The sequence below is a fragment of the Leishmania martiniquensis genome, chromosome 23, assembly GCF_017916325.1.
Source record: "Leishmania martiniquensis isolate LSCM1 chromosome 23, whole genome shotgun sequence".
NCBI lineage: Eukaryota > Euglenozoa > Kinetoplastea > Trypanosomatida > Trypanosomatidae > Leishmania > Leishmania martiniquensis.
Window position 1 is genome coordinate 430,001 of NC_090158.1, and position 26,019 is coordinate 456,019.

The 26,019-nt window shown below is 61.4% G+C and overlaps 7 protein-coding genes across 7 annotated transcripts in view; all 7 read right to left on the minus strand.

Annotated features, from left to right (window-relative positions):
- LSCM1_06100 (uncharacterized protein) overlaps positions 1 to 491 on the minus strand; it is a gene marked incomplete at both ends in the record, with an annotated part of 1,638 nt that extends 1,147 nt beyond the window's left edge. The window contains one exon of the mRNA XM_067323532.1: positions 1 to 491. This exon is cut by the window's left edge and continues 1,147 nt beyond it. Coding sequence (XP_067178637.1) covers positions 1 to 491 — 491 coding nt within the window.
- A 3,294-nt stretch (positions 492 to 3,785) lies between these two features.
- LSCM1_06101 (uncharacterized protein) lies at positions 3,786 to 5,327 on the minus strand (the record flags this gene model as incomplete). Its single annotated transcript, XM_067323533.1, has 1 exon — positions 3,786 to 5,327. The coding sequence occupies one exon, from the start codon at positions 5,325 to 5,327 to the stop codon at positions 3,786 to 3,788; it is 1,542 nt and encodes a 513-aa protein (XP_067178638.1).
- A 754-nt stretch (positions 5,328 to 6,081) lies between these two features.
- LSCM1_06102 (uncharacterized protein) lies at positions 6,082 to 7,500 on the minus strand (the record flags this gene model as incomplete). The annotated part of the gene is made up of 1 exon (XM_067323534.1): positions 6,082 to 7,500. One exon carries the CDS (start codon positions 7,498 to 7,500, stop codon positions 6,082 to 6,084), a length of 1,419 nt encoding a protein of 472 aa, XP_067178639.1.
- Positions 7,501 to 8,159: 659 nt separating this feature from the next.
- Positions 8,160 to 16,796, minus strand: LSCM1_06103 (uncharacterized protein; the record flags this gene model as incomplete). The annotated part of the gene is made up of 1 exon (XM_067323535.1): positions 8,160 to 16,796. One exon carries the CDS (start codon positions 16,794 to 16,796, stop codon positions 8,160 to 8,162), a length of 8,637 nt encoding a protein of 2,878 aa, XP_067178640.1.
- Positions 16,797 to 18,921: 2,125 nt separating this feature from the next.
- Positions 18,922 to 19,395, minus strand: LSCM1_06104 (uncharacterized protein; the record flags this gene model as incomplete). The annotated part of the gene is made up of 1 exon (XM_067323536.1): positions 18,922 to 19,395. The coding sequence occupies one exon, from the start codon at positions 19,393 to 19,395 to the stop codon at positions 18,922 to 18,924; it is 474 nt and encodes a 157-aa protein (XP_067178641.1).
- An 893-nt stretch (positions 19,396 to 20,288) lies between these two features.
- Positions 20,289 to 21,992, minus strand: LSCM1_06105 (uncharacterized protein; the record flags this gene model as incomplete). The annotated part of the gene is made up of 1 exon (XM_067323537.1): positions 20,289 to 21,992. One exon carries the CDS (start codon positions 21,990 to 21,992, stop codon positions 20,289 to 20,291), a length of 1,704 nt encoding a protein of 567 aa, XP_067178642.1.
- A 1,795-nt stretch (positions 21,993 to 23,787) lies between these two features.
- Positions 23,788 to 25,836, minus strand: LSCM1_06106 (uncharacterized protein; the record flags this gene model as incomplete). The annotated part of the gene is made up of 1 exon (XM_067323538.1): positions 23,788 to 25,836. One exon carries the CDS (start codon positions 25,834 to 25,836, stop codon positions 23,788 to 23,790), a length of 2,049 nt encoding a protein of 682 aa, XP_067178643.1.
- Positions 25,837 to 26,019: the final 183 nt, after the last annotated feature.

Genomic DNA, 26,019 nt, shown 5'->3' on the forward strand with positions numbered 1-26,019 from the left:
CTGCTGACGGCGACGCACTGCTGCTGATAAAATGATGCACTTTCCCCCATTGTGCCGTTGCTGCCGATGCTGTCTCCGTCGGTGCGCCACGCATGCCCCGTGTAGAAGAGGTAAAGCTTATTATTGTGGCTCACTGAGGAGCCGGAGAAGCACCCGTCCTGGTCGAACGGCTCCCCTGGAGCGAGGGCGATCGGCTGATGCTGCCAGTGCACCAAGTCCTTGCTCGTCAAGTGGCCCCAGTGCATCGGGCCCCAGTTCTCGCTGAAGGGGTTATGCTGATAGAAAACATGATAAACTCCTTCGTGGTGGCAGAGGCCCCCTGGCACCCCCATCCAGCTGGCGAAGGAGGCCATATGGTACTCCGGATACCACAGCTTCTTCATCACATCCCACGCCTTCTTGACGGTGTGATTCGCCACTGCCAGCCTCTCCGCATGCGACGCGCCCGGCTGCACGTCCGCGATACCGGTGTTGGTGGGCGCCAGTTCCATGGCGAACGTAGCTGGAAAGGAAAAGACGTAGAGTAGGCAAGCGAAAGAGGAGACGCCCTGCAAGCTGCGCCCTCTGCTGAAAGGCGTCCCAAGCACACGCAGAAACCTATCGGAAGAGATCCGTCACAGAGAGAGAGCGCGCGCATGCGAAGGCGTGGAAGAGAAGCCGCAGCGAGAAGAGAGACAGCGATAAAGGGAAAGCAAATGGGAGAGGAAGGTTTGTTTGACTTTAGAAGATACGCCTGAAGCAAGGCCCGACTTTCTTGTGTTCAATGTGCTGCACAATTTGCAGGCCTTCCCCCCTCCCTCCCCCGCTCCTTCGGAAGCGTTTAGCGCCCTCTCGCAGAAATCCTCTCCCTCCCTCTCTCTCTCTCTGTGCGCGCGCTGATGGGTCGAGAGCAGAGCGAGCAGGGCGGAGGGGTGACGATGTCCTGCGGAGGAGTCAAAGATGGAGAAAAGGGGGAAAAAGGCGGAGACAAGGCAAAGCAGGACGAAGAGCAAACGAATTAATCTTCCGTGCGGCGGCCTCCGCAGCGAAAAAAACGAACGCGCGTGCGCACACACACAGAGAGAGAGAGAAGCGCACGAAATGAGGTCCCGTCCGTCGATTCTTTTCAGGTGGACCTATACGACCGAGCGTTTCCTGCGCAGTGCGGGAGACGGAAAGAAAAAAGTCGGGGCTCAGCAGGGGGCGGAGGGGCCAAAGTGGCCACACACGCAGAGAGGGAAAGGGGGTCGAAAGGGAACAAACGTTGGGGGATGCAGAACGCGTGACCGAAAGCGTCGGAGAGGGTGGAAAAAGGGGAGGACGGCACGGAGATGAGAGGTCGAGAGAAGGCTACACAATACAAACAGAAAAGCAGACCAGAGCGAGCTGAAAGGGGGAAGAAAAGGGGAAGGAAAGGGGAGAGGGGTGGAGCGCATCAAATTTCGGAAAAAAAAAAGAAACCAAACGTTGAAGAATCGAAGAGAAGAGCTCTTTCGCGCGTGCACCGTCCAGCGCGCGATGCACCAAAGAGGTGCGGAGGCCTACACGAAGACACTTCCCTCCCCTCCCCTCCCCCTTTTTCGGGCCCTTTGTTTTTTTGCTGATGTTACCCCACCCCTCGCCTTCGCTAACTAGAACGCAACGGAGAGGACGAGCAGGGGGGAAGCGAAAAGAAAAAGGAACAGTGACAGAAAGAGAGCGGCGACTGTTCAATGATACACGTCGCCGCGGTTGTTTGAGGCGCTCGTATGCCTTTGGCGTGTCGACCTGTCAATTAGGTACTTGTATGAGCGCTCTTGCAGGCTCCGTTGTAATGGCAGCGAGTGCTCACAGAGCGTAGCCAGAATCGACGCCTCTCTGTCAAGGAGCCCTCGACGCTTACTGGAACAGGTGAGAAGTCACAGTCGAACACGAAGCAAACGTGCATGCGAGAAAACAGCGGAGAGGTGCCCAGACGCACGTGCGCCGAGGCGCGCACGCGTGCGAATAACAGAAGAAAATGGGCAGTGGGGGCGAGGCGCACACGGTCCCGCGCGCGCTACTTCTGCTGTAAAGGCTTGACGAGAAACAGATGAAGCTCAAGCGCCTGCTTGTGTGGCAGAGAGAGAGAGATCAGGCACGCCGGTGTACGCGTGAATTACAGCGGAACACAGTTGAGAAGAGCGAGGTGCCTGTGCGTGCAAGACGCGTATATCTGTATGCGCTGCTGCACGTCAGGGAACCACGGGTAACGCAGGTGAAGACAAACGAAAAGAAGAAAGGGCAGAGAAAATAAATTCTCTAGACCGGACGCGTCCACCTCAGTGTCTGCAGCGCGCCAGAAAAATATTTTAATAACTGAAACTAAAAAAAGGGTAAAAGGGGGTGGGAGACAGACAGACGGAGGCGTGCGAAGAGAATCTACTGTGAGATACACAGAGACAGAGAAAACGGTGGGGAGACGGCAGCGAAGAGCTGAAGGGGCACCGAAACGGGGGGTACCTGCTGCAGCTAGACTCCGTCTCGCTCGCTCGCGAGAATCACTGTGATGAAAGGAAGCCTGAAAGATTTGGAAATATGCTGATGTGGAAGAGAGACGGCGGCGGCGCGTGCTTGCACGGTGACAGATGGCGCTTTCGCCAGAGAATTCGTCAAGAAATTGAGCGGATGATGTGCCGATTCAGTTGCAGCACGCGTGCGAGGTGTACAGCGGGCATCCATGAGTGGAAGGCGGTGGAAGAAAAAGAGAGAGAGACAGTCAAAGAGGAAGAGAGGAAGCGTCAAAGCAGCGAGCCATACATCGGAGCGAGACGCAATCAGCGCGACAGCCACTGTGGACAACTAAAGTAAACGGATGCGATTTCGCCTCCTTTCCAACGCTTCCACGCGCTGCCGCGCAGAGGGCGTGCTAGTGGTGCGGCGCTCTGCCACCGACCCTCTCACGCAGGGCGCGATGGCGGGCGCGAAGCAGCGGGTAGACACGCGCTACAGTAATGCGCTGCATCACCACCACCACCACCACCCATCGCCTCAGCGTGCCTTGATGCTTTTGTTCTACATGCCCGCCGCACAGGCCGCCCCGCAGCCGCTGCCTGTCATGCCGGCCGCCACCTCGTGCATCCTCCCCCCTCTCCCCTTCCCCCACACCAGCAGGCAGCGTGAGGGCCGGGCAGCACCACAAGTGGCTCGAGCATTGGCAGGAATGAGAAGAGGGAGAGGGGGCCGAGCCCTCGACATGCGCGCCGAGGCGCCCCCCTCTCCCCTCCCGTCAGAGGAGAGAGAAAACAGTGAAAAGGAAAAGAGCCGAATAGAGACGGCCACACGCGAGCGCAGGGCGTCAAGCGCGCAACTGTGCACATGCGGGTGGGAGCGGAGATGCGCACCCCAGCAGCCACCCGACTGCGCCGCTCTCCCCTCCTCCTCCGTGCGCTGAGACCGGTCTCTGTCGGCCCTCGCGGGCAGAGAAGAGGAGGACGACGAGCGGCAGCAGATGAACAGTAACAAATAGAAAACAGCCGCAGCACACTCCCTGCGCCTCCCCCGCGAGCACACGCGCGAACGCAGGGGCATTTTTCAGCTCTCCCCGCCACACGCACACCTCACTTCTTTTCGCACTCCCAGCACGCAGCACCGGAGACGAAAGCCACGCGGGTGGAGGAGGGGGGCGCCCAATATGCACGTCGGCGTCCCGCAGCGTGCGGGTCGAGGGGGGAGGCACAAACGGAAAGCTTCAACGAAGGTGGAAATCACCCGGGGCGCGCCACGACAGCCGAGCACGGCCGCCACACAGGCACGCGCACGCACCCTCGAACGGAGGGCAGAGGTGCTCAGTGCTCCACCGTCGCCCTCAGCTTCCACATGGTGCCGCCCACCATGTCTGCGGTCCCGTTGACCGAGAAGACACGCAGCGCCCGGTCGCCCTCGTCCGGGAAGACGCGCGAAGAGAAGGTGGCCTCGCCGCTGTTCACGAACACCTCCATCGATGAGCGGTCAATGAACACATGCAGCCGCAGAATCACACTCGTCGGCATCTCGCAGGAGCGATATCCGCTCAGCATGTGGTGCGGATAGTGACGGTTCAGCACCAGCCGCTTCGACTGCGCGTCCACGTATAGCTCCGCCCCCGAGCCGAGCCACAGCCCGTACTTCTCCGCCGTGCTCGTCTCCGTGTTGAAGGAAATGTCGAGCTCGTAGGCAGTGCAGTTCTCGAGGATGAGCTTATCACCGTTATTCGGTACGAGAACGTTCGGCACTGTCACCTGGGACTCACGAAGGCCGGTCAGCTCACGTGCCGGCAGCATGCGCAACTGTCCTGCTACCTCATCGTAGCTCACTTCCCGCGGCAGCGTCAGGCAGCCGCTCCAGCCGTGCTTCTTGGTAGGCATAGGGCTCTCCCACATGTTGCACCACGCGATCAGCAGTCGCCTCTGGCCATCGGCCGCAAGGAACGTCTGTGGTGCGTAGAAGTCATGGCCGCGGTCGAGCTCCCGGAATTCCCGCTGCATCGTCCATGGCTCTCCAGGGGCCCATCGGCTGACAATGTAGCCACTCTGAAAGCGGTTGCGGTAGCGGTACTCTTTCGCCTTCTTTCCTTGGGGGCAAAAAAGAAACAGATTCAGGTCCTCCTGCGTACCGAGCGGAAAGAGGTCAGGGCACTCCCACATGAAGACATTCTTGTCCTCGGTCAGCCCCAGCACTTGCCAGTTCGTGTCGTCCCACTGAAGCAGGTCCTCTGTGGTGAAGAGCAGCAGCTGGCCCAGGTCCTTCGCTGTGTCGCGTGCACCGCACACCATCCACCACCGCCCGTCGCGGTACCACACCTTCGGGTCGCGGAAGTGCACGTACCCCGGTGGCGGACGCACAATAGCGCCGAGCTTCTCGAAGCTCACGCCGTCGCTGCTGACGGCGACGCACTGCTGCTCAAAGATAGCATCCGCGTGATCTGGCGCTGCCGCGTCAAGCACAAAGTGCCCCGTGTAGAAGACGTACAGTCTCCCTTCATGCACGATGGCAGTTCCAGAGAAGCAGCCATCCCGATCACACGCATCGCCTGGCGCCAGCGCCACCTTTTCGTGCTGCCAGTGCACCAAGTCCTTGCTCGTCAAGTGGCCCCAGTGCATTGGGCCCCACTCGGCGCTGTAAGGGTGGTACTGATAAAAGACATGGTACTTATCTCGGAAGTGCACCAGTCCCGTCGGGTCGTTCATCCAGCCTGTGTACGGGGCAAGGTGGTATTCTGGATACCATGTCCGATCCGCCGAGGATTCCCATCGGTCAGCGGCCGCCCGATCCGCGGCCGCGAGCCGATCTGCATGAGTGTCGTACGGAGCGTAAACCGGAGCGCGCGGATGGGTCTGGGTACCCATCATCGAGATGTTCGTATTGGAGCGAAAAAGAAGGCGACGCGCGCGGAGAGCGATGAAAGGCAGACGAGACACCACCATGCGATGGCGTGGCCATGTGTAAAAGGCCTTTGGCAGCCGTTGGGGAGGGGGAGGGGGGAGAAGAGAAAAAAAAGAGGAGGAAGTGAAGGGAAGCAGAGATGCATTCAGTTCTGTAGCGATATGGAGAGCTTCCGTGCGTGTGGGTGCGTATCTTCCCAGTAAACGAAGAAAGACTGAGTTGGAGCAGAGGGGAGGAGGAAGAGGGGGGCGAGTGAAGGGCTGCGGTTACAGTAGCAGAGTCACAGCTTAACAGATTCTGTATTCACAGGAGCTGTTGGCCCTTCCCTTTGCTCTTTGCCGAATTCTGTGCACGGTAAATCCTGCGGCGGATTGACCCTCCGCGGCTACGCCGACAGTTCCGAGTTCAGTTTCCTCTTTTTCGGTCCATGTGGTACGCGCGAGAGCACGCACGCAAGCAGCCAAACGCACACACACACACGCACACACAGCGGCCTGTACACTCGATCGACCTCCGATAGAGGGGGCCTGCAGTCACGGTCAAACCACCCCATCAAGCACGCATGTGCCTCTATCCGGCCAGGGCGACTCCGTCGCCTCTCGTCCAAGCACCATGTGCCCGCGCCCAAAAAAGGGGCGGCGACCCACGCACACACAAACACACAACGGCCGAGTCGAAGGTAGGGTCGACAAGAGCGCAGCGCCATGCCCACGTATCCGTCTACCTGCCACGCCCCTGCGGCAGCGGTGGCAGCGGCATCTCAGCAAAGAAAGGCGACACGTTCGGAAAGTTTCGAGTCTGGAAGGCGAACACCTTGTAGCTCTCCCCCATCTCCTCCTTGTCCATCAAGCGCCGATAATTTTGCAGCACCTTCATAGCGGTCTTCGTCTCCTCGTCTTTGATCACGTGCGCCAATCGGATGTCAATGCCATTTTCGACGAGGAAGTCATGCTGCGTCATCACTGGAAACCACTTGAGGTGCCGCCTCGCCACCTCCAACCGCTCAAGGGCCCATCGAAGCTGTCGGAAGCTCACCCAGCACGAGAGATCCACCTCCCCTGGTGACAGCAGCGGGTCAACGAAGCGGTGGCCCCGAATTCCGCGAAGCGTGCTGTGCATGTGATCGTCTTTGCCGTAGTCAATCAGCAGACACGCAGCCTTCTGGCAATCTATCATCTTCTTCATGAGCGTCTCCATCGTCTGCATTCCAACAGTGTTCACCTCGACGCAGTCGCCGTTTTTCCCCTTGGTGCGAATGTCGTCAGGAATGAGGTAGGCGGACATCGACCCGGATGGGGCGTGTACGAGGCGGAAGTGCGCCTCCGTGCCAGGGTCCGTGTCCACCTCCACGCACGTCTCCACCCACCCGCGGTCGGTGTAGCGGAATTGGGCCACCGGCAGTGCATCAAAATACTCGTTAGCCATGAACACGGTCGGCTCGAGCGCGAAAGGCAGCGACTCGAGGTCCATCCACCACTTGATCTTCCCCTGTGCCGTCTGGAACTCGGCCAGGGCGCGCTTCTGCTCCTCACGGCGCGCCGCGCCCACCTCGATGAGGTGTATCTGCAGGAAGTGAAACAAATGTGGGTTCGAGTATTGAATCTGCTTCAGCATTGTTTTCATGAGCGTGCCGCGGCCCGGTCCCATTTCCACGAGGTGCAGTACGCGCGGCGTGCCCATTTTCTGCCACGCATCCATCAGCCATGCGGCGAGCACATCGCCGAAGAACGGAATCTCCGCCGCCGTGAGGAAGTCCGCCTTGTCGCTCCCGATGACATTTTTCTTCGACGCGTAGTAACCGTACTGAGGGTGCGTCAGACACTCTTTGACGAACTGCGACATGGGGTAATATCCCTGCGCGATGATCTTGTTGACGAGCTCGCTGCAAAGCGCAGTCTTGAACTCCTTCTTGCTGGCCGAGTTCACCGTAGCTCTGTCAGGCGTAGACAGATCGCTTGCATGGAGGTTCATGGCGAGGCGGACCGGCGTACTGCCGAAGAGGCCAGTGCGATGGCGCCACATGATAAAAGCAGCACCAGTAGGGGAAACCGAGGAAGACGGGCCCATCGACGTGGATGCCCCGCCCAGCGCGGCACCCGTGGCGGCTGCTGGGGAGAGCCGAAGCAGACGCTGCTGCATCGCTGAAAGGCGTCGAAAGTAGGGTGGCGCTGATCGATACTAAGACTTGTGAGGGGTTAAAGAAGTTGTTGACAGTCGTCGACGGAAGATGCGAGGGCACGTATGCATGGAAAAGCGGCTCCTTCACTGTGGGCTTCTCGCAGCGGTGTGGATAGGGTGTGTTCGACGGCCAAGGGAAGGGGAGGGGAGGAGGGCACTACGTGTGGCATCACCTCAGCACCAATGAAAGGAGAAGGGAGGTTGGGCTCGCGACAGGGCAACTTGAGAGGTCGCTATGGCCCCTTCCTCTCTCTCGCTCTCGCTCGTTCTCTGCGGCGTGGTCCTCTGTGGAGGGGAGGCAGAGAAGAGCAGTCGCTCTCCACTCACCCGCACTCAGACTTGACGCCACTATGAAGGCCCATCTCTGCCCCATTACCCTTTGTTTCGCCTTCTTTGCTCTTCCTCTCTCTTGCGCGCTCATTGCTGCGTCGCCCGCGCTGAGCGTCGCCTCACGTATACGTACACAAAGTGGTGGTGGAGGGAGCTCGAGACTATGCCTGTTCGCCTGCAAGCACGCGAGAATGGCGCGCTCTGCAAGCAGTGCCTCGCAACAGAAAAGGAGAGAAGGGTGAATCTGAGGGCTCCGCTGGCCTCTCTCGCTTGCACTCTGCCCCTCGCTGTCACAGTGGGGTGACGTCCTCCACCTCGTCACGCGGGCCGTTAAGGCGATATCGCCATGGAGACTGAAGCTCTAACTCATAAATCTCCGGCGGCGCTGGCTGGTCGGCATCAACCGTCAACCCCTCCGTAAAAGTCTCCGGCGCAGAGGGCATGGGCACGACATCTTCCGCAGGCACAGACGCGATGCTGCCGCTCACCCAAGAGGCATTAGAAGAGCCAGTTGAGAGCGAGTCCACGTCGACCGATGGTGCGAAGTCCCCCCCGCCAACATCACCAAAGGAATCGCTGGGGCCTCCTGGAGTGCAAAGCGGCGCAGCCATCGATGGTGCCGCCTGCAAACCCAAAGGAATGACGTCACCCACGTCGTTGGAGCTCAAGTGCGGAGCTCCGTAGCGGATGGTGTTAGCAGCGGTGCAGCCGCCCTGGCCGGGAGCGAGCAACATGAAGTCCTCCTCCCCTACTGTGGTCTCGCCACTAAGCGCGGTGCTGGCGCACAAGTTGCCTGCACTGAGGCGCGACGGCTGCTGCTCATCAGCATCCGCCTCAGCCTCGCCATCTGGCACTTTGGACTCGCGCCACGGCTCGGATGTGGCACGGAAGGCTATCGGTGTCGGCGGCATCGATGCTGCCGTGATGATGGTACTCGGCGTGTTGCTGCCAGTGTCCCCCATGTGGTTTGCTGCCGTTTGGCTAAAGCGCCCACCCCATGCGAACGGCATAGAGGACGATGAAGAAGCGGTGGCGGACAATGACGGTGAGCTCGTGCAAGATGGTGATGAGGCTGAACGCGCTGAGTCTGAGACTGAGGCAGACGTAAAGGTGGGGTCTGTCGCGTCGGCAGGCATTCGAAGCGAGGGGGATGGAGGGGGAGCATCCGCACCGCTGCCGTCGGGGTCGAGCTGTTGTAGCCGCGCACCCCGCCCAATGCCTCCAGATGCAGCTGCAGGTGTCCATGTGGCTAGGCGAGTCGTTGCGCGCCGGCCAGCGCACTCAGCAGTAGCGAAGACCCCTGAAAACCCCTTGCCTGCAGGCGCTATCGTGGCACCGAGATCGTCCATGTGGAGCGGGCGCCGACGTCGGCGGCAGTCGCCACGGCGTGCTGCTCCAGTCTGGCCCTCGGCACCCTTCGCCTCCCCTGCCATCTCTGTAGCCACCGGACCCTCGCTAGCAGGCAGCAGTAGTGGTTGCTGGGAGCCGCGCAGCGTAGCTTTGTTCGGCATACGCCACAGCAGCGCCCTTAGCATCGCGCTCACGCTGGCGGACAGATCCGAAGCGGTGCCGCTGTCGCTCGTGTTATGGTAGCCAGCCGGCGCCCCCTCCTCCGCGCGAGAGATGTCACGAAGATGGCCTGGCGGGCACACACACACGCAATGCGGCCAGTTGTATGCCCCAAGCCCAGGACTCGCACCCGTGCTCAGCGATGCCGAGGGAGTGTGAGGAGAGAATGAAGATGGCGCCATAGCAGCTTCTTGCCACTCTGGTCGCCGCAGCACACCCTCACTGCACTTTAAGCACTTCGAACCGTACAGGCAGGAAAGTACGAGGGAGGCGGCGTAGCCGCGACGGCTGAAGTACACTTGCGGGTCAACGCGGGCGAGTGTATAGGGGGACACGCTTACCGTGCAGGGCCAGTCCGACTCTGCCCACACTTGCGGCGCGTCATCCACGACAGCGATGCTGCGCGGCTTCGGCAAGCGGTTCGGCCAGTCGCACCACGCCGGAGCGCGCCACGCGCGACGAGCTGTCGCCATCGCGGCAGCATCTAAAGTACACCGCACAACGCGCAGGGTTGCTTTGCGGCATCGTGCGATGCGCTCAGTCGTGCTCGTGGGCGCTGCCGTGTGCAACGGAACGAGGCACACCTGACCTATATGACATACACCTGATGATGCCGAACTGCTCTGTTGCACTGGTACTCCTTCTCCATGGTCAGCTAAGTCGGTGCTTGGCTCCTCACGCGCCCCCTCATCTTCGTCGACGGCATCAAGGGGCACTGCATCCTCATCCGACCAGCGCAGCATCTCATCCGCCGTCACGACACTCGACTGCATGTCAGGGAAGAGCACTCTGTGTGGGTCGAGCACCTGACGCAAAATGGCCTCGGTGCGGCTCCGCGATGACTTCGTCACCAGTACCAACGGAATGTTCCACTGGGTGGCGACGCGGTAGAGGAACTGGCGCACCCCAGGGCGCACGTACACAACATCAAGGAAGTAGCGATCCGGCGTTGCCACAGTCGTATCCGCGGCTGTGGCCGCAGCCTCTTCGGAATTAGGCCTGAAGACATCCGTGTCTTCGCTCAGAGCAGATGACCTTTCTCTCGTATCGAAGTTATCAAAGCTGCTGCAGTGGTGGTCGCGGCTGCTCTTGGACGAAGCGCTATTCGCCGAATTCCGCCCCAATGCCCGCAGGTGGCCAGCGGTGTATTTTACAGCGCCGCACTCTTCGTAGTGCACAATGCCGAGGCGCTGCCGCTGCGACGCAGTGCGACGCATGAAGCGATGCAGCAAGCCACCACTAGAGGAGGGCGAAGCGCCAGCTGCCGCCTTTGTGTGAAACGCCGTAGATTCACTGCTGTGCAGTGGCCTCGGTCGTATTGTCGGTCGAAGCACCCCGTCGTCCTCCAGAGCCTCGGTGAAGTTTTCCACAAAAGGGAGGGTGCGGCCGCCGTACCGTTGGTGCACCCCCTCGCCGTGGCACCAAACATCCCCCTGCTCTTCACCCACCCCTCTCACCACCGCCTCAGCCAGTTCCTCTTTTGTAAGCCGTGCCGCGTCGTTGCGTCCGAGCCGAAGAGGCCCGTCGGCAAAGAAAGCTGAAGACGGCGCCATGTGTCGGTGCCACAACAAGCACGGGTTGGAAGCCGCCACCACGCCTTCAGCGACGGCCATGACGCGACGCAGAAGGCGAATGTGGCGCTGCCGCTCAGCGGCCGAGCGCACAGTGATGGCGTTGTCAATGAGGGTGCGGTCCATGTCCACCAGAATCGCCTTCTCCTCTCGCAGGTGCCGCCATAGAGGGGCAACGTAGTGGGTGAAGCCAGTCACGACGTAAACGGTGCGCTGAACCACCTCCTGTGGAGACGGCACCTCAGTCGCCTCGGCGTCAGAGCGATACCGCCCTGTGCATCGCCTCGGCTGCGTACCCTCGTCAGTCCCATCGCCGGCACCGGTGAAGTCGGTATCCAAGGCTGAGTGGAGCGACGCCTGTGGCCACACTCGAGGCGCCAGCGTCATCGCAGCAATCGGGCGGCCATGGGTGTGGTCGACAAGGAGGCAGTCGAGGCACCGTGATCGGGCCAAACGAAACTCGCTCTTAAGCAGCTCGCAACGCCACTGCTTGTAGTCATTCGCGGGGAGCTTCGGCCACCGCGACTTGGGCACTTGAGGAGACTCTGAGCGGTGCGCATGGTCGTGGCGGTGCGCCGCGCCGCCGGCAACCCCTTCCGCAGCGCGGGATGCGCTGACGCTGGCTGGGTCTGCCATGGGCAGCACAGCTGGGTCGCTACTAGGGTCCGTTGGTGACTCTCCAGCCTCCTCTTCATGCGAGATGTCGCCCTGGGACCAGTGGACAATGCCGCACGCGCCTACGTGCAGGTGAGTGTCAAAGGCAAAGGGGCTTCGCTCATCACGGGAGAGCGTGCCGAATTCAACACGAAAGCCGCGCCCTCGTGCGGCAGCAGTGGCAGCTGCCATCCACGGGTTCACGGTTGTAAGCCACCTCGACTTCGACAATGTACCAGCTGGCGTCGCTGCTGCGGCACCGGCACACAGGGAGTAGCCTGCGTTGTGCACGTCGCCTCCCGAGCGCGCGCCAGGCTTGCTCGCCGATGCGGTAGACGCCGAAGCCGGTGGCGGTGGCGTGGGGCAGCGCTGATGGAGCACGTCATGGTAGCCAGTGTGGGCACGGCTCTCCCGCACCCCACACACCACCACCTCCGTGGCCTCGCGCAGAGCTTCAAAGAGCAGCTCTTTGCCGCGTGCATTGACCGTCGTGAAAGGGGGGAAGAGCGGTAGGCGCCCACGCCCCTCACCGCCTTCCTCCGCCTCCGTTGCCGAAGGCTCATCCGCGTCCTCCTCCGTTGTCTCACCTTCCCCCTCCGCTGGCGGCCCTCGCTTTGTCTGCCGCTCTTCAACCTGCGCAGCACGCCGGCGCTTGCGCCGCCTCGAGCCCGACCTCGCTGACGCAAGGCTCGCCTCGTCGGCGACCTCGATGGTGCCAACCGTGCAGTGCAGAAGGCGCAAGGGAAGCCGAACACTATTTCTCGCTTCGTTGGCTTTACATGCGTTGGTGGGCGAGTACCGTGATGACTGCGACCTTGCACCTGGTGGCGACTTGTCTCTTGCCTCTGTGCCTGGAGCTGCACGAGCCATTCCACTCGGCACTCCCCTCAGACCACCCGCTCCTGTGGTGTGGTCGGCCAGCGGTGCTGTCGGCTGCTGAAGATGGCACTCCGCCCCTCCCTCCCCCAGGCCCTCTGCGTCGCCGACGACGCTGTTGGAGGCAGACCATGTCCTCGACTGCACCTCTTCATGTCGCGTGTGGCTTGGCTGGCGTATCCACGAGGGATCGATGTAGGCGCTTCGGTCCTGACCGCGCAGGCTCCAGAACTGCAGCCGTGCGTAGAGCTCTGCAGCAAACGCCATGTCCCCCTCTGATGGCTCCACCGCTGTCACGCCGGCAGCACCCGACCCGCATAGTCGGCGGCAGGAAGACGTGCCCTTCTCTTTGGCAGCAGTGCTTTCCTGTGCGCCGTCGTAGAGTTCGCCCTCCTCGAGATCTAGTGGCGTAAGCGCCGGCTCTTCCATCCGCGGCACTTCAGCACCTTGAGCCGTGCCAGCGACCCTGTACTCTGCCAAGGCAACTGCAGCACTGGCTCCCCGAGCGCGCGAGCTCACGCGGCCACGCCGCGCATCTGCCGGCTCACCTGCATGTGCTGGCAGCGGCGCCGGGGGAGGGCTGGGCCACCTAGCCTCGATCGACTGAGCACGAGGACGAGCACCTTCATCAACGCCGCGGCCACTGCGTCCGACCCCCGCGCGTCTTTCATGCCCGCTCCCCGGCGGCAGTAGAACGTGCTGCTCAAAGTATGAGAGAGGAAAGTCCGCGTGTGGGGTGCACAGCGCGCATGACCGAGGAGGCAGTTCCCATGCGCTGTCTCCTGCCCGCGTGTTGGGGCGTTGTCGACGTAAATGGCGAAGCTCGAAGAAATCAGGCGTCGCCGCCGACGTGAAGGGCGACAACGCCGCAGTCGCTCTGCCCGCCGCACCGCCGCCCCCCTTTGTGGTGCCATCCGCCCCAAAGCTGCAAAGTAGGGAGTGCATCACAACAAAAACCTGCGTGTTGGTGCTGCCGCCGCCGAAAACGTCCCCGTCTACTGCCGCCGCATCCTCCTCCTCCTCTGCGTCCCACTCATCATCCCGGTCTGTTATACGATCGGAGTACTCAGCGCCGAGCCCTCGGCGGCGCGGCAGACGGCGAAAGCAATGAACCCTCTCTGCCTCATCATCATCATTGAGACCGCGGAAGGCAGCAGTGGAGGAAGAAGAGGTGGCGAGGGACGCGGATGACGAGCTCCGAAGTGGCAGACGCGCCGCGTTCGTGATGGGGTGTGTGGCTGAGGCAATGCAACGCGTTGAGAGTAAACCACTGGCAGCGAGCCGGCTGCGATCAGTGTGAGGCGGGCTGAGTGCAGGAGCACGCGAGCATTCCGCGTCGATGTTGTCCTCATGGACAACAGCTCCGTCGTCTGGTAAGGCGCTTCCGACCCCTTGCAGTTGGCGGGTAAGGGGTGAGCATGATGGCGCTGCATCCTCCCGTGCGGCTCCCGACTGCGCCGAAGCACCAGATCCCGAGGCCGCGCTGTTGCGAGCGTCTGGAAACATCGGCGGTGTTAACGCGGGGCACGCTGGCGCCGTGGTCGCTGCGGTAGATCCTTCCCCAGACGCGGCAGCACGAACGCTCCCGCTGGAGGAGTGGTCGAGCGACGCCGAAAGCGCCTCCGCGGGCGGCCGCTTCACAAGTGCTGAGGGTGCCTGCTCGTTGAGCGAGCGCCCTTGCGTCTGAGCTGCGGCAATCGGAGACGGATGCGCTGCAACGCGAAGTGTCGCGCTACTCCACGCGGGTGCTGCCGCGGGTGTCGGCTCGATGGGCACTGCTGGGGGATACAGAACCTTCAGTGCATGCGGCCGTTGAAGAGGCATGCCGTGTGGACTGCCGCTCGGCGGTGCCGATGTCAGAGACGACAGTGGCGCGTGTGCTCCTGCCTGCGGCGGCACCCTTTGTGGCGGCTTCGCTTCCTCAACGAGGCGGCACTCGCCACTGTCGCTGTACTCGCTGGCGTCGCGCCTGAGTCGCCGTGCGTCATCTGCCCCGAGAACCCTGATCCCCTGTGCTCGCGCCGGCAGAGTCAGCTCCTTCGTGTGAGGGCCGTGGGCGTGGAGGCGCAATAGGCGAAGGCGGCCCCGCAGGCCTTTGATTGCTGGGGTCAGCGCAGCTGCTGCGGACACGGAGTTGGAGAGCTGTGCCCTTGTGTCGACGCCTGCAACCTTATCGGCCTCTTCTCCCTCGTCATACGATGTGGATGCAGTTGCAGTTGCCTCTGCAGATCGGCGTGACACGTGAGCGAGGTGCAGATCCTCCTCATCCGCAGTCGCTGCCGTCGACCCCTCGCTCCCCTCGTCCGCGCTCTCGTCGCTCTCCGCCTCCGCCATTGCCTCTCGAAGCAACGCCTCGGTGTCGTGGCAGCGGACAAAGATAAATTTGTGGTTGCCAAAGCACATGGCACTGCAATCGCACGCACCGACAGCACGGCGGGCGATGACTACGTAAAAGAGACCGAAATACCCCTCAGACGACTCGTTGTCGACGCGCTCGACTACACCTGCGCCACCTCTGCTCACTCCGCCCTGGGCCCCTTTCTCATCCGGCGTGACAGGGTGCGGTATCGCCTGCTCGTCGTCTTCGCTCCGAACGTGCTGGGCGAGCACGACGCAACGCGACATGAGGGCGAAGGCGCAGTGCGTCGGGTCAAATGAGAGGCACGCCTGCAGAAACGAGCGTAACAGCATCGGCACCGCGAGCACGCGGTCGCTGAAGGTGTCGCTGGAGCTGAGCTCAAAGGAACTCTGACTGCTGCCAGCTGAGGCAGGCCGCGGCGCAGCCGCACCGTCACCATTGCTGCCTTCGCGGTCTGCCCCGGCAGCCGCAGTGCATCCACCCACGTTGGCGAAAGGCGCACAGTTCTCCGCAGGGACGGCGCTCTCAGCAGCGGCTGTAGACGATGACGCCGGAGGATCGAGCAAGCCGCTGTGTTTCGTTGCCGGCGAGGCCACAACGACGCCCGAGCCGCCGCTGCCGCTGCGCCTCCTTGTGTCAGGGGACGGGCCCGCAGCAATGCGAGGGCGGCATAGCACATGGCGCAGAAGCCGCAGATCTGCTGCTACCTGCACTGCAGCTTGGTGTTGACGTGCGTACCAGAGAGAGCCGTCCCCCTGGTGCGCCGACGCGCTGCGGTGGCGCTGACGACGGCCGTGGTGAGACCCCGCCTGCCTCGCCCCAGCACCGCTACGGCGCATCGCGAAGAGCGACGGCGAGAGCCAGCGATATAGCACCAAGTCGTGGTAGCTTGCCTCTACCGTGACCTGCAGATACTGTTGATACAGGGCGTTGATGACGAGGCCGCGAATATGCTCCACATTCTGTCCTGCCCTGTCCTCCGCCTCCTGCGCGCCGCACCACAGGTGCTGAAGGGTCATTTGCAGAAAGCGCCGATGCCACCTTCGCGCCGATCGGTCGTGGCGGACGCTGCGGTGGCGATCTAAGAGCGCCCGTGAAAGCGGTGTAACTCCTCCATCAGCTCGCAGGTGTCTGCTGCATGACATGGGCGAGCTGAAGCGAAGAGACGCCGGCATGCCGTCGCCTCTAGGAGCGTGGGTGCGCGGCGGCGGCGGCTTACGGGCTCGCTGATTTTCTCCACCTGCGGTCCAGCTCGCTGTCGCAGACGTCGCCTCTCGGGTCAGACGGCGACGCTTATGCAAAGCGGCTACCGAATCGAAAAGTACACCAGCGGCCGAGGGTGGCACACACGATGCAGTCGCTGCTGCGGTGGCTGGCATGGAGCTGCTCCGTTTTTTTTGCTCTCGTTCTCGCCTTCGAAGTGAGCGTCTCGGCACCGTGACGAATCCTCGGCCGCCTTCGGTAGTCTTCCCCCTTGGCGACGGAGGCCGCAAACTGGACGCATCGGGGCCCCTCCACTGTTGGTGAATGGCCCACACCAGCGCGTGCTCATACCGAGTCCGCGCAACTGCAGCCGCTGTGACTGCCTGCCACGCCCCGACGAGCCGCCGCGAGAGATTCAGGATTGCCTTTGTGTAGTCTGGAAGGAGAGTCGTGGCGCTGCTGAGCTCCGCGAGTACGTAACTAAACACCTGCAGTCGGCGTGTGCTGATCCGCAACGGCGGGGTAGGCTGCCCGCCGCTCTCATCATGTTGTCTGAAGGCATCTCGGTTGCCACCTCCGTGGCGCGGGAGGCGTGTCACGAGGGCACCATGGCCGGTAGAATCACAGGGGCTTGGAGAAAATGATGAAGTACGCGCGTCTCCAGTAAGAATCCTTGCAGAAGGGTGAGGCTCCATGCCGTTCAGCTGTGCACCGCCGTCGTCGGGTGTATGTGCCCATCCATCCGCAGCGCGTCAGTCTGCAGCTACCCCACCGGCACCAAAGGCAGCGAAACGAGAGAGCTGACTGGTATGCGTGAGTAGGACGGTGTCGAGAGGACAGGTGTTCTGTGTGCGTCGTGACGAGAGCAGCCAGAGAGGAGGAGGAGAGGTCGGCAGGGATGACGCTGAAGAGGAGAGGAGAGGCATATCATTAAAGTAAAAAAAGATCGAAAGGCTCACGGAGGTAGAGCGAGCGACCTACGCATACACCCCTTTCGTTGCGCATCTCCATGTCTGTGCCTGTGTGTGTGTGTGCAGACGTGGAAAGAGCGCCTCTCTTCTTCGCTCGGCGTCTCACGTTCTGTACTGTCAAGGGCTGCGCACGCGCGCTTCGGTGGGAAAGTGCAACGTGCACAAGCACGCCATCACCTCCACCTGGCTGCCAGCAGTGCAACGCAGAGAGCAGAAAAGGGAAGAACTTCCTATTCCTCACCGCTGCAAGTACCACTCTTGTCACCGCCACGGAGTGTTAAGCGGCTCCCACTGCCACCCACCGCAGCCGCCACGCCCGCACGATTTTGGCGTGCAACGCAACGAGCGAGCACACGGCACCACCAATATCCCAGCCCCAGCGAGGCTTCCACTTAGCGAAGCATGTCCTCCAGCACACGCCACTCGCCTTCGTGAAGCAGCAGCACCTCCCCTAGTCTTTCTCTCGCCGCAAGGTATTCGGCTAGCACCAGCGAGCGCACCGCCGTAGCCGTTTCCACCTCCTCCCGCCCCACGGCTAGCAGGCTGGGATGCGGCGGAGCGGCTGTGAAGAGAAGCCGCTCCGTCGTACGATTGATGAGCCCTTCACGTCTCCAGCACGGTTAGTTGTCGAGCCACCGCAGTCCGCAGTGCTGACGCTCCCTTCGCCGCTGCCCCCTTTCAGTTTGAAGGATCCATATCGGCGGCGACGGTGCAGTGCGGTGGAAGCTGAGGACGCGTTCACGCTATCCAAATCGTCGGCCGTGGGTGCGGGCATGGAGAGGGTGAAGGAGGATGGCGTCGATAACGGTTGCTGCAGTAAAGTTTGCTGCGTGTCAGAGCCTCCAGCCGCGGAAATCCGTCTCTCCGCAGCGTGCATCCATGCACCCCACCTTCGTCCTCCACACCCGCCTTGAGCCGCTTCTTCCGCGCAGACGGCACTGCCAGTGCCCCGCCGCTAGGGAGAAGGCGATCTCAGTTGATCAGCGTCTGCGCTGAGCTTGGCGACACCTCGCTAACACACACACACACACGCATATTCGACCCCTAGCCGTCCCCACTCGCCTTAGAACAAAGCGGCTTAAGAAGTGCTGAACTGCAGGTCAGAAAGCTGTTTCGGAGGAGCGAAAGAGAAGGGGGGGGGGGGCAAAGCAGCGGCAGAGAGCGGTGCGCGTGTGAGATGCCGATGCAGTCTAGAGGGCCGGTGGCAATCTCGTCGCCGTTTCACGCACGGCCGGCATCTGCTCTTTCCAGAGAGACAAAAAAGGAAAGATTCGCAAGCGAGAGTTGAGCGTGAGCGTCTTGTGTAGGCAAGTGCGCATGTATGCGGATGCACGGCGCTATAGAAGCACGTCTTGCTTAGAAGAGACACCCTCCACGTGCGTGGCGGAGGCGGAGAGTAGGAGAAGCAGCAGACGCTCAGCGACCAGAGAGGGAAGCGGAAGAGAAAGGGAGAGAGAACATCGTCCTGCGCCAAAGAGGCACCGCACAGCTCAGCACAGCACACACATAGTAGATAGAGACGCACAGTACGCTAAAAAGCGGAGATTTGGCCACACATGCGCGCGGAGAGTGTTCCCGTCCTGTTCTGCACTACTCCTCCATTCCTCCATCCTCCTCCCCAGAGCACATGTGCATTTCCCACGCGCAGTAGCGGGCCCATACCCTCGCGAGTGTGACGTGAATCGGCCGGTGATGCAGCGTCGCTTCAGCTTTCGTTTTTTTCTTTGTTAATGCCCCCTTACCGCCTATCAGCGAGCCCGAGAACAAGCAAACTGTTTCCCAAGCCTTTGCGCCGTGCGGGCGCTCACGAACAACCGCGCCACTGCCGGGAGAAGATATACCAAGGAGCTCAAGATGGACGCCTGAGCAGCTCACTGAGCCTTGCTGCCTCCTCGCGTTGGCGCCGAACCTCCACCTCGTCTGCAACGGCGTGCAGCTTGCCGATGATCTCTCGCTTCACGCGCATAAGCTGGTACGCCGGGAGCTCCTTGGACGTGTCGCACTCCATCAAGCTAAGCACTTCGCGGGCGTTCTCGCTCATGGAGTGGGCCTTCGCACCCACCGCCGGTGGTAGCAGAACACCGCAGACAACGCCGAAGTACACGGTGGCTCCGAGTAGCACGCCAAGCGTCAAGTTCGCCACGATGCTGTTCCGCTCGAGAAAGCGATCAAGCTGCACCTTACGTCGGTAATACCAGTGATGGCGGCGCAGGATGGGATCTAAGATGTACCAGAACGTGTAGGTCGCCCACTTGACGGTGGCGGTGGTTTGGTGGCCGATGTCCGGGATGCGGGACCGTAGCGGCACGGAGGGCAAAAACATTTTCCTCTTTGCCCCCTTTCGTGTGTGTGCGTGTCAAGTACTTCCGCTCAATCACGCGCGTCGAATCTCGTACAGCGACAGCAACGCAAGCGCGTGCCAGGGCTTTTAGCGGATATGCTCTCCGTGTAAGCGGCAACGGTGAGAATTGGGGGGAGAGGCCGAGAGGTCGGCGCGCTCGGCACCAACGCACAGAAGCAACCGTCTTCCTCTACTTGAGCGCCTCTCGGCTCGCGGGTGCTTCACCAGAGGGCTCCCCTCGAGTACCGCACAGATGCACAACCCGCAACGAATGCGATGGGCGCTGTTGCGCCTTGGCTATGTTGCGTTTCGAATCCTTCTCAGGTCCAGCTCGTGCCTCCTTGTGGTATGTGTAGGGAGGGTATGTCACTCCGCGTGCACGGACGTGCAGAAATGGCGCACTGTGTCGACAACGGCAAGCGTACCGCGCGGGGCGCTAGAGAAAACAGCACAGATGGTGAACACGAGGAGCGGTGCGGGAAGGGTAAGGGTAGAGAAAGCTACCACAGTGAAGAGGGCGGAGGCGACACGCGACAAGACATGCGTGGTGGCCACTCCCCCAGCAGACAAGGACAGAGACTGCCAAAGAGTAAGAGCGGCCACTGCCGTCTTCGAGCCCCAGTTTTTGGCGAGGGGATTTTTTTGGTGCTTCTTTTTGCTATCAGAGGGCTTCGTTAAGGCGTACGAATGGTGGGAAGAGGGGGTGGGAATGAGGGAGCCGTCCGTCCCACGCGCACAGTCACCCTTAAGAAGACGCGCAGATGTGTGCAGCGAAACGACAAAAGAGGGCGAAGGAACGCAACAACGAACAGAGAAAGAGGAGAGCAAAGAAAAAAAATCGATGCCCTTACAACAGGGGGGGCACCGTTCGCGTCTCACGGTTTGTTGTGGCGCAGGAAGTCGACGAGAAGCTGCACGCCAAAGCCGGTCACACCGGCCGGCTCGAAGCCCTTGGGCTTGTCCCCGACATCCGCCACGCCGGCGATATCCAAGTGCGCCCACTGCACCTCCGGCTCTACAAAGTGGGAGAGGAACGCGGCGGCGGTGCAGGAGCCAGCCTGTCGCCCAGGTGCAGCATTGATCAGGTCGGCGATGCCACCCTTCATCATGTCTTTGTGCTCATCACCGATGGGCATCGGCCAGACCTCCTCCCCACACCGAGTGCCGGTAGCCATGAGCGCATCCGCCAGCGCCGAAAATGGCGAGAACAACCCGGCGCGACGCGAGCCGAGACTGACAATGATGGCCCCCGTGAGAGTGGCAAGGTCGATGATGCGGGTGGGCTTCTTCTCCAGCGGTGCATACTTCTGCACATACGTCAACACATCTGCAAGTACCAAGCGGCCCTCCGCGTCCGTGTTGAGCACCTCGACCGTGAGTCCCTTGAGGCTTGTAATGATCGAGGAGGGGTGGTAGCTGTCGGGGCCGATGGCGTTTTCCACGAGTCCCACCGCAGCGACGACGTTGATGGGCAGTTGCAGCGCCGCAATTGCCTTAAGCGTGCAGAGCGCGGTGGCCGCCCCCATCATGTCGGTGTGCATCGTCTCCATCGATGGATACGGCTTGATGTTGAGGCCGCCGCAGTCAAAGGTCACTCCCTTGCCGACGATGGCCGTCGCCACGCTGGAGCGCGTGTTGCCGACGTACTCAAGGACCATCAAGTACGGCTCGTAGCGGGAGCCGCGGCCGACGTTGTACATGAGGCGCAAGCCCGCCTCCTCGAGCTGCTGTCCACGAAGCACCTTGCGCACCTTGATGCCCTCTGGTATCATGTACTTCTTCGCCCACTCCGCGTAGAACTCCGGCACACCTTCATCCTCGCGCAGGTTGCCCAGGTTGCGGGCATCGTTGACGCAGTGCCCAATCACCTCACCCGTGCGCACCGCCTGCGCATTGCTCGTCGCCACAACAAGCTCCATCGGTGGCTGTGGTGTGCCGGCCGGCATGGCGCTTGATTCTGTCCGCTTACCGCGGATGCTACCCTTCTTTGGCGTATCCTGTGCGGCAAGAATGCTTGACTTCAGACGGTCGTACTGGTACGCCCCGGTCACAGCAAAGGTTGCCGTTTTTTCGACCATCTCATGTCCCTGCAGCCGCTGCCTTGAGTGGTACGGGTCCGTCATGGTGAAGACGTCCTGCTTCGGGGGGTGCAGCGACACCCATTCGGCGTTGCACATCTTTGCTTTGCGCACGGCAGCCGTCACCGCAAGGCGGTAATCTCGCACCGTGGAGTGAGGCCCCATGCCAGCCACAAGCTTAGCCGGCTTTCCCGCAGCACTCGCCGCCTGTTTGGCGCCAGTCACCTTCCACCCTTTCGCTGTCGCCGTTTTCTCCAACGAGGAAGGCTCTGGCGCCGTCACCCAGCCATCCTGAAAGTCTACCTCACCCGCCTTGCCGGTAAAGCCTGGCGGAACGGTGGCGGCAGCACTCCCGCCCGCTGCGCACTCAGCGGTGGTGAGAAAGTGCACATGAGCGCCTCGTCTCTTCGAGAGCCTTCCCTTGTTCGCTGCCAGCTTTGCCGCGGGACTAACCGGCAGCGACTTGGGGAGAGGTCCACGAGACAGAACGCGACGAAGCATTACAGCAGGGATGTGCGCCGAGATAAGCGGCGAACCACAGAAAACAGGAGGAGCCGCCGGGGTGTGAGCGCGTGTGCGTGTGTGTCTGCCTGTAAAGAGAGAGGGGCGAGAAGAGAGGGATGGAGAGCAGCAGCAGCAGGAAGAGAGTCGGCCAAACGACGGAGGCGGAGATGACTGTGCAGATATGGGTGAGACCAAGACGACGATGGCGGCACGTAAGGAAAGGGGGGGATAAAGTCGTTGGTGTCAGTGAGTCTATGAACGCGTATTGTAGTCGCCTATATGCGCGGATTTCTATCGGAGTACAGACACCTGCAATGAAGAAAATGGCCTTGAAACTTCTGTGGCTAACTTTTGTTTGGCCGCCTTTCGTCTCCGCATGCTGCCGCTCCGCAGGGCTTGCCCATAGAAAAAGGACGGGAGGGGAGGGGAGGGAGGTGGGCAGTGGTGAAGAATACAATTAAGCGTGATTGTCTGTATGAGCGCATGCGGCTGGCTGCCTTTTTTTTTTCGTTCGTAGAGGCGCCCGTCTCTTTCCGCGAGAACAGATGGGCGGCAAGTATGAGGCGGAGGAAACGCTTTAAGCGACCGATGGAGCGCTGCGTCACTTAGTCTTCCTCAGCCGGCCCCCCCCCCTGTGCCTCAGTGAGCGAGACGACCTACACTCGATGTACGACAGGTATGGATCGAGGGATGGGCGAGAAGACGATCAGAAAGCGAGAGAGGGGGGAGGAAGAGAGTGAGGGCTCGTCCTTCTTCTTCGAGGTAGGCGCTCGTCACTACCGCCCTGGTGATGGTTGTCGAAACGCGGGTGGGCATTCTGCACGCACGTATGTATACACCCGTGCGTACGCGTGGCTGGGAGGCCGGTGGCGGGCACAAGGAAGAGCCCAGCATCATATCGTGCCGACCAAATCTCATGGAGGGCGGGTGAACACAAGTCACCGGCATACACGCTCACGCACGTGTGCGCGTCTATGCGCATGCGTGCACCGGAGCTTCAATAGTGCTCGCCATGGCAATGAGATGGTAGCAGGTGCGCCCCTGCCACTCCACAAGCATGCTAAGGGTGACATAACTGGTGTGGCGCATTCGCACGCGCCAGCGCATGCGCCATCCTCCACGTTATAGCACAGATTTGCCCCGCTCTTCGTTTCGTCTGTTCTATTCCCGCGCGGCAAGGACGAGGGAGATGAGAAGCACACATAAAAAAAAAATAGAAACATGCGTCAAAGCCGTCGGTGCACGCGCACACACATAAACATGCGTGTGTGTGCGTGTGCACGCCAATGGAGAAAGACAAAGGAAAAGCAGAGGTGACATCAACCCCGCCCTCTCCGCGTCAACGGAGAAGAGATGAAACCAATAACGGGAGAGAGAGACAGACAGACAGACAGAGAGAGAGGGAAGTCAGGGGGTGAGGGGAAGAGGGCAGACGGCAGAGCGGCGTCTCTCTTTCCGTTTGGTGTGCGCTGGCGTGTCTGTGTGCCAAGTCGGAATGGGCCAAACGCACGGCTTTCGAAGCCGAACGCGTGAGAAGGCGCCGCACATCGACTCAGCGGAGGTTGGCGGCAGAGAAGAGCCTCGTGAGGGACTTGCACCGCGTAGCCTTCCTGCGGCAGGAAGGGCGGACCTTATGTGGCGTTCAAGGGAGGGCCGCTGACTGCCCCCTTCCCCCCGGCCAGGCAGAGAAAGAGGAGGGGCGCACGCAGGAGTGAAATGGTTCCCATACGCGCATGATTGTCAGCGGAGCAACAACGGCGCGGAGGCACCGTCAAGGGGGACATCCGCACGCTTAGGTGCTTTGGAAGTGGAACCCGCGATGAAAGACACCGCCGAAGCGGTAGCCCAGCAGCTTCCCACTGCCCAGACAACTGCCCCCCTGAGCACCTCGGTCGCCAGATAAGGCTCCGTCACTGCCCTCGAAAATCGGCACAAACACTCGCGCCGTCACGTAGACGTGACGCGTCTCCATCAGCGTAACATGAATGTATTTGCCAGGCTGATATATGTGTGTGTGCGCTCCGTCCTTATCACCCAGAATGGGGCTGGGGTGATCGCCTGCCCTCTTCTCTCGTCTGCCGCTCGTGTCGTCGCCTATGGGTACTGCGCACGCCGGGGGGTGCACGTCATACAAAGCCGGCTCAGTGTCGTTCAGCGTATAGGCAATGCGGCTGTTGGCTGGAGGGTCGTCAAAGGCCAGCTTGACCTCGCTGCACGACACGCACATCACCGGCGGTGGAAGAAGCTGCTCGGGGCTAATGTTGTACTGCTCGCTCCGGCGGCGACTGAGCTTGCCGCGCTCGGTGGCCGCTCGGCTGCAGTCATAGATGGTTGGTACGCTGCGAAAGCGGTCGGCCGCGTCAGCATCGACGCCGCCACCGAAGCGCGCCGCTGCAGCAGCGCTGCTCAAGACCGTCCATGCGTAAACAGTTGCGACGTTCTCCGTCAGCTTGATGGGGTGTCCCTCGTACAGCTGTGCGCGCTGCCGACTAAACTTTGCCTTGAGCCGCGCCTCGCGCACCAAGACGAGCTCATAGAGCGTCTGCGTCTCGGGCGGGTTTTGTGACTCGTCAAAGTAAAGCGTGGCATCAGTGGCGCGGAGCCGCATGGAGGGCGCCGGCACCTGTGGGTCAAAGTATGACAGCCCAGCAGGCCGCACCACCAGCACAGCGCGAGAGACGGCGCTAACTCTGCCACCGCCCAGTCGCGAGCATGCCGAGGTAGCCTTGGCGTCGTCGTCAAACGCCGCAGCGGAAGCGTGCACGGCAATGGCCTGCACCATAACCTGCCGGCGCTGCGAAGGAAGCAGCGACGGTGGTGGCAGACTCAGCGTGAACGGGGACGTGTAGATCAGCGTCGGATAGCTTCCATCAACGCTGTAACGCAGATGATCGGGCGACGTACTCAGCCCGTGTGGTGCAATGACGATCTCCGTGGACGTGGTCACCTCACCCTCACTGGGGGAGATGACTGGTGGCAGCGGCACATCAACAGCAGCCGCGGCTGAGGGGCCAACCGTGGCGGTAGAAGGGCTTCGCAGATGCGCAGACGGGTCCATGTGCAGCGGCTGCTGCAACGCGCTCCCGCTGGTCTGTGCCCGCTCCGTTTGTCGACGCGCAATATCGATATCGATAGAGTTTGCGTAATGGTTCGATGCGCTGCCCCCTCTGTGCTCGAGCAGTGGCGGGCTCAACGGCGGTGGTGGTGTCTGCCCTCCTGAGGGAGCCGTTCCAGTCACCACGTAAAGAAACTGGTGCACGGCGCCGACCACCTTCCTGACGGGGTGAACCGTGTGCGCCTGTATCATGTACAAGCCCGGCTCCCGAAACTCCAGCGGCGCCGTGTAGAGAAGATAATCGTCGTGGTAATAGCCGTCGTTGCCTAAGATTTGGAAGCTGCTGTGGTCGGAAGGCAGGCTGTCGCGCAGCCGATTGACTGTTAAAAGAATGTCACACGCGTCCATGTACACCTGATCAGCTCGGACGCGCAAGTAAACGACGAGAGGCGCAGGAAAGTGCCCGGCACCGGCAGGCGATGGCGTCGCCTCCAGCTCCTCGGCGCTGCAACGCTGAAACCCTCGGTACAACGTCACGTGCTCGATACCGGGCAGTACAGCCGGGTTGAGCCTAGATCCCGTGCCTTCGCTGCGCCACACGTCATTCTTCGGGTGCTGCTGCTGATCATCAATGAAGGACTTGAAATAGAGGCGGCGCCGCAGTTGTGCAATGCGCCGACGACGCCGATAGCACACCAAAAAGATGGTGAGGCAGACGACCACGACCAGTAGCACGGCGCATGGCACACCGATGGCAATGGCGAGGTCCCGGCGCTCTATTGCCATTCTCGAGAAGCGCCTCGTCCTTTGTATAGTTATCTCAGATTGTGCTATGGCGTGCGGCACCGCGGCGCTGGTGGCGTACGCCCCGCCAGCCCAGAGTGCTGTGGTGTAGGCTATGCGCTTCTGTGCGGCAGATGGTGTGGCAGTCTAGGTGGAGTCCCTGTGCGCTTGCGACTTCAGCTGCTT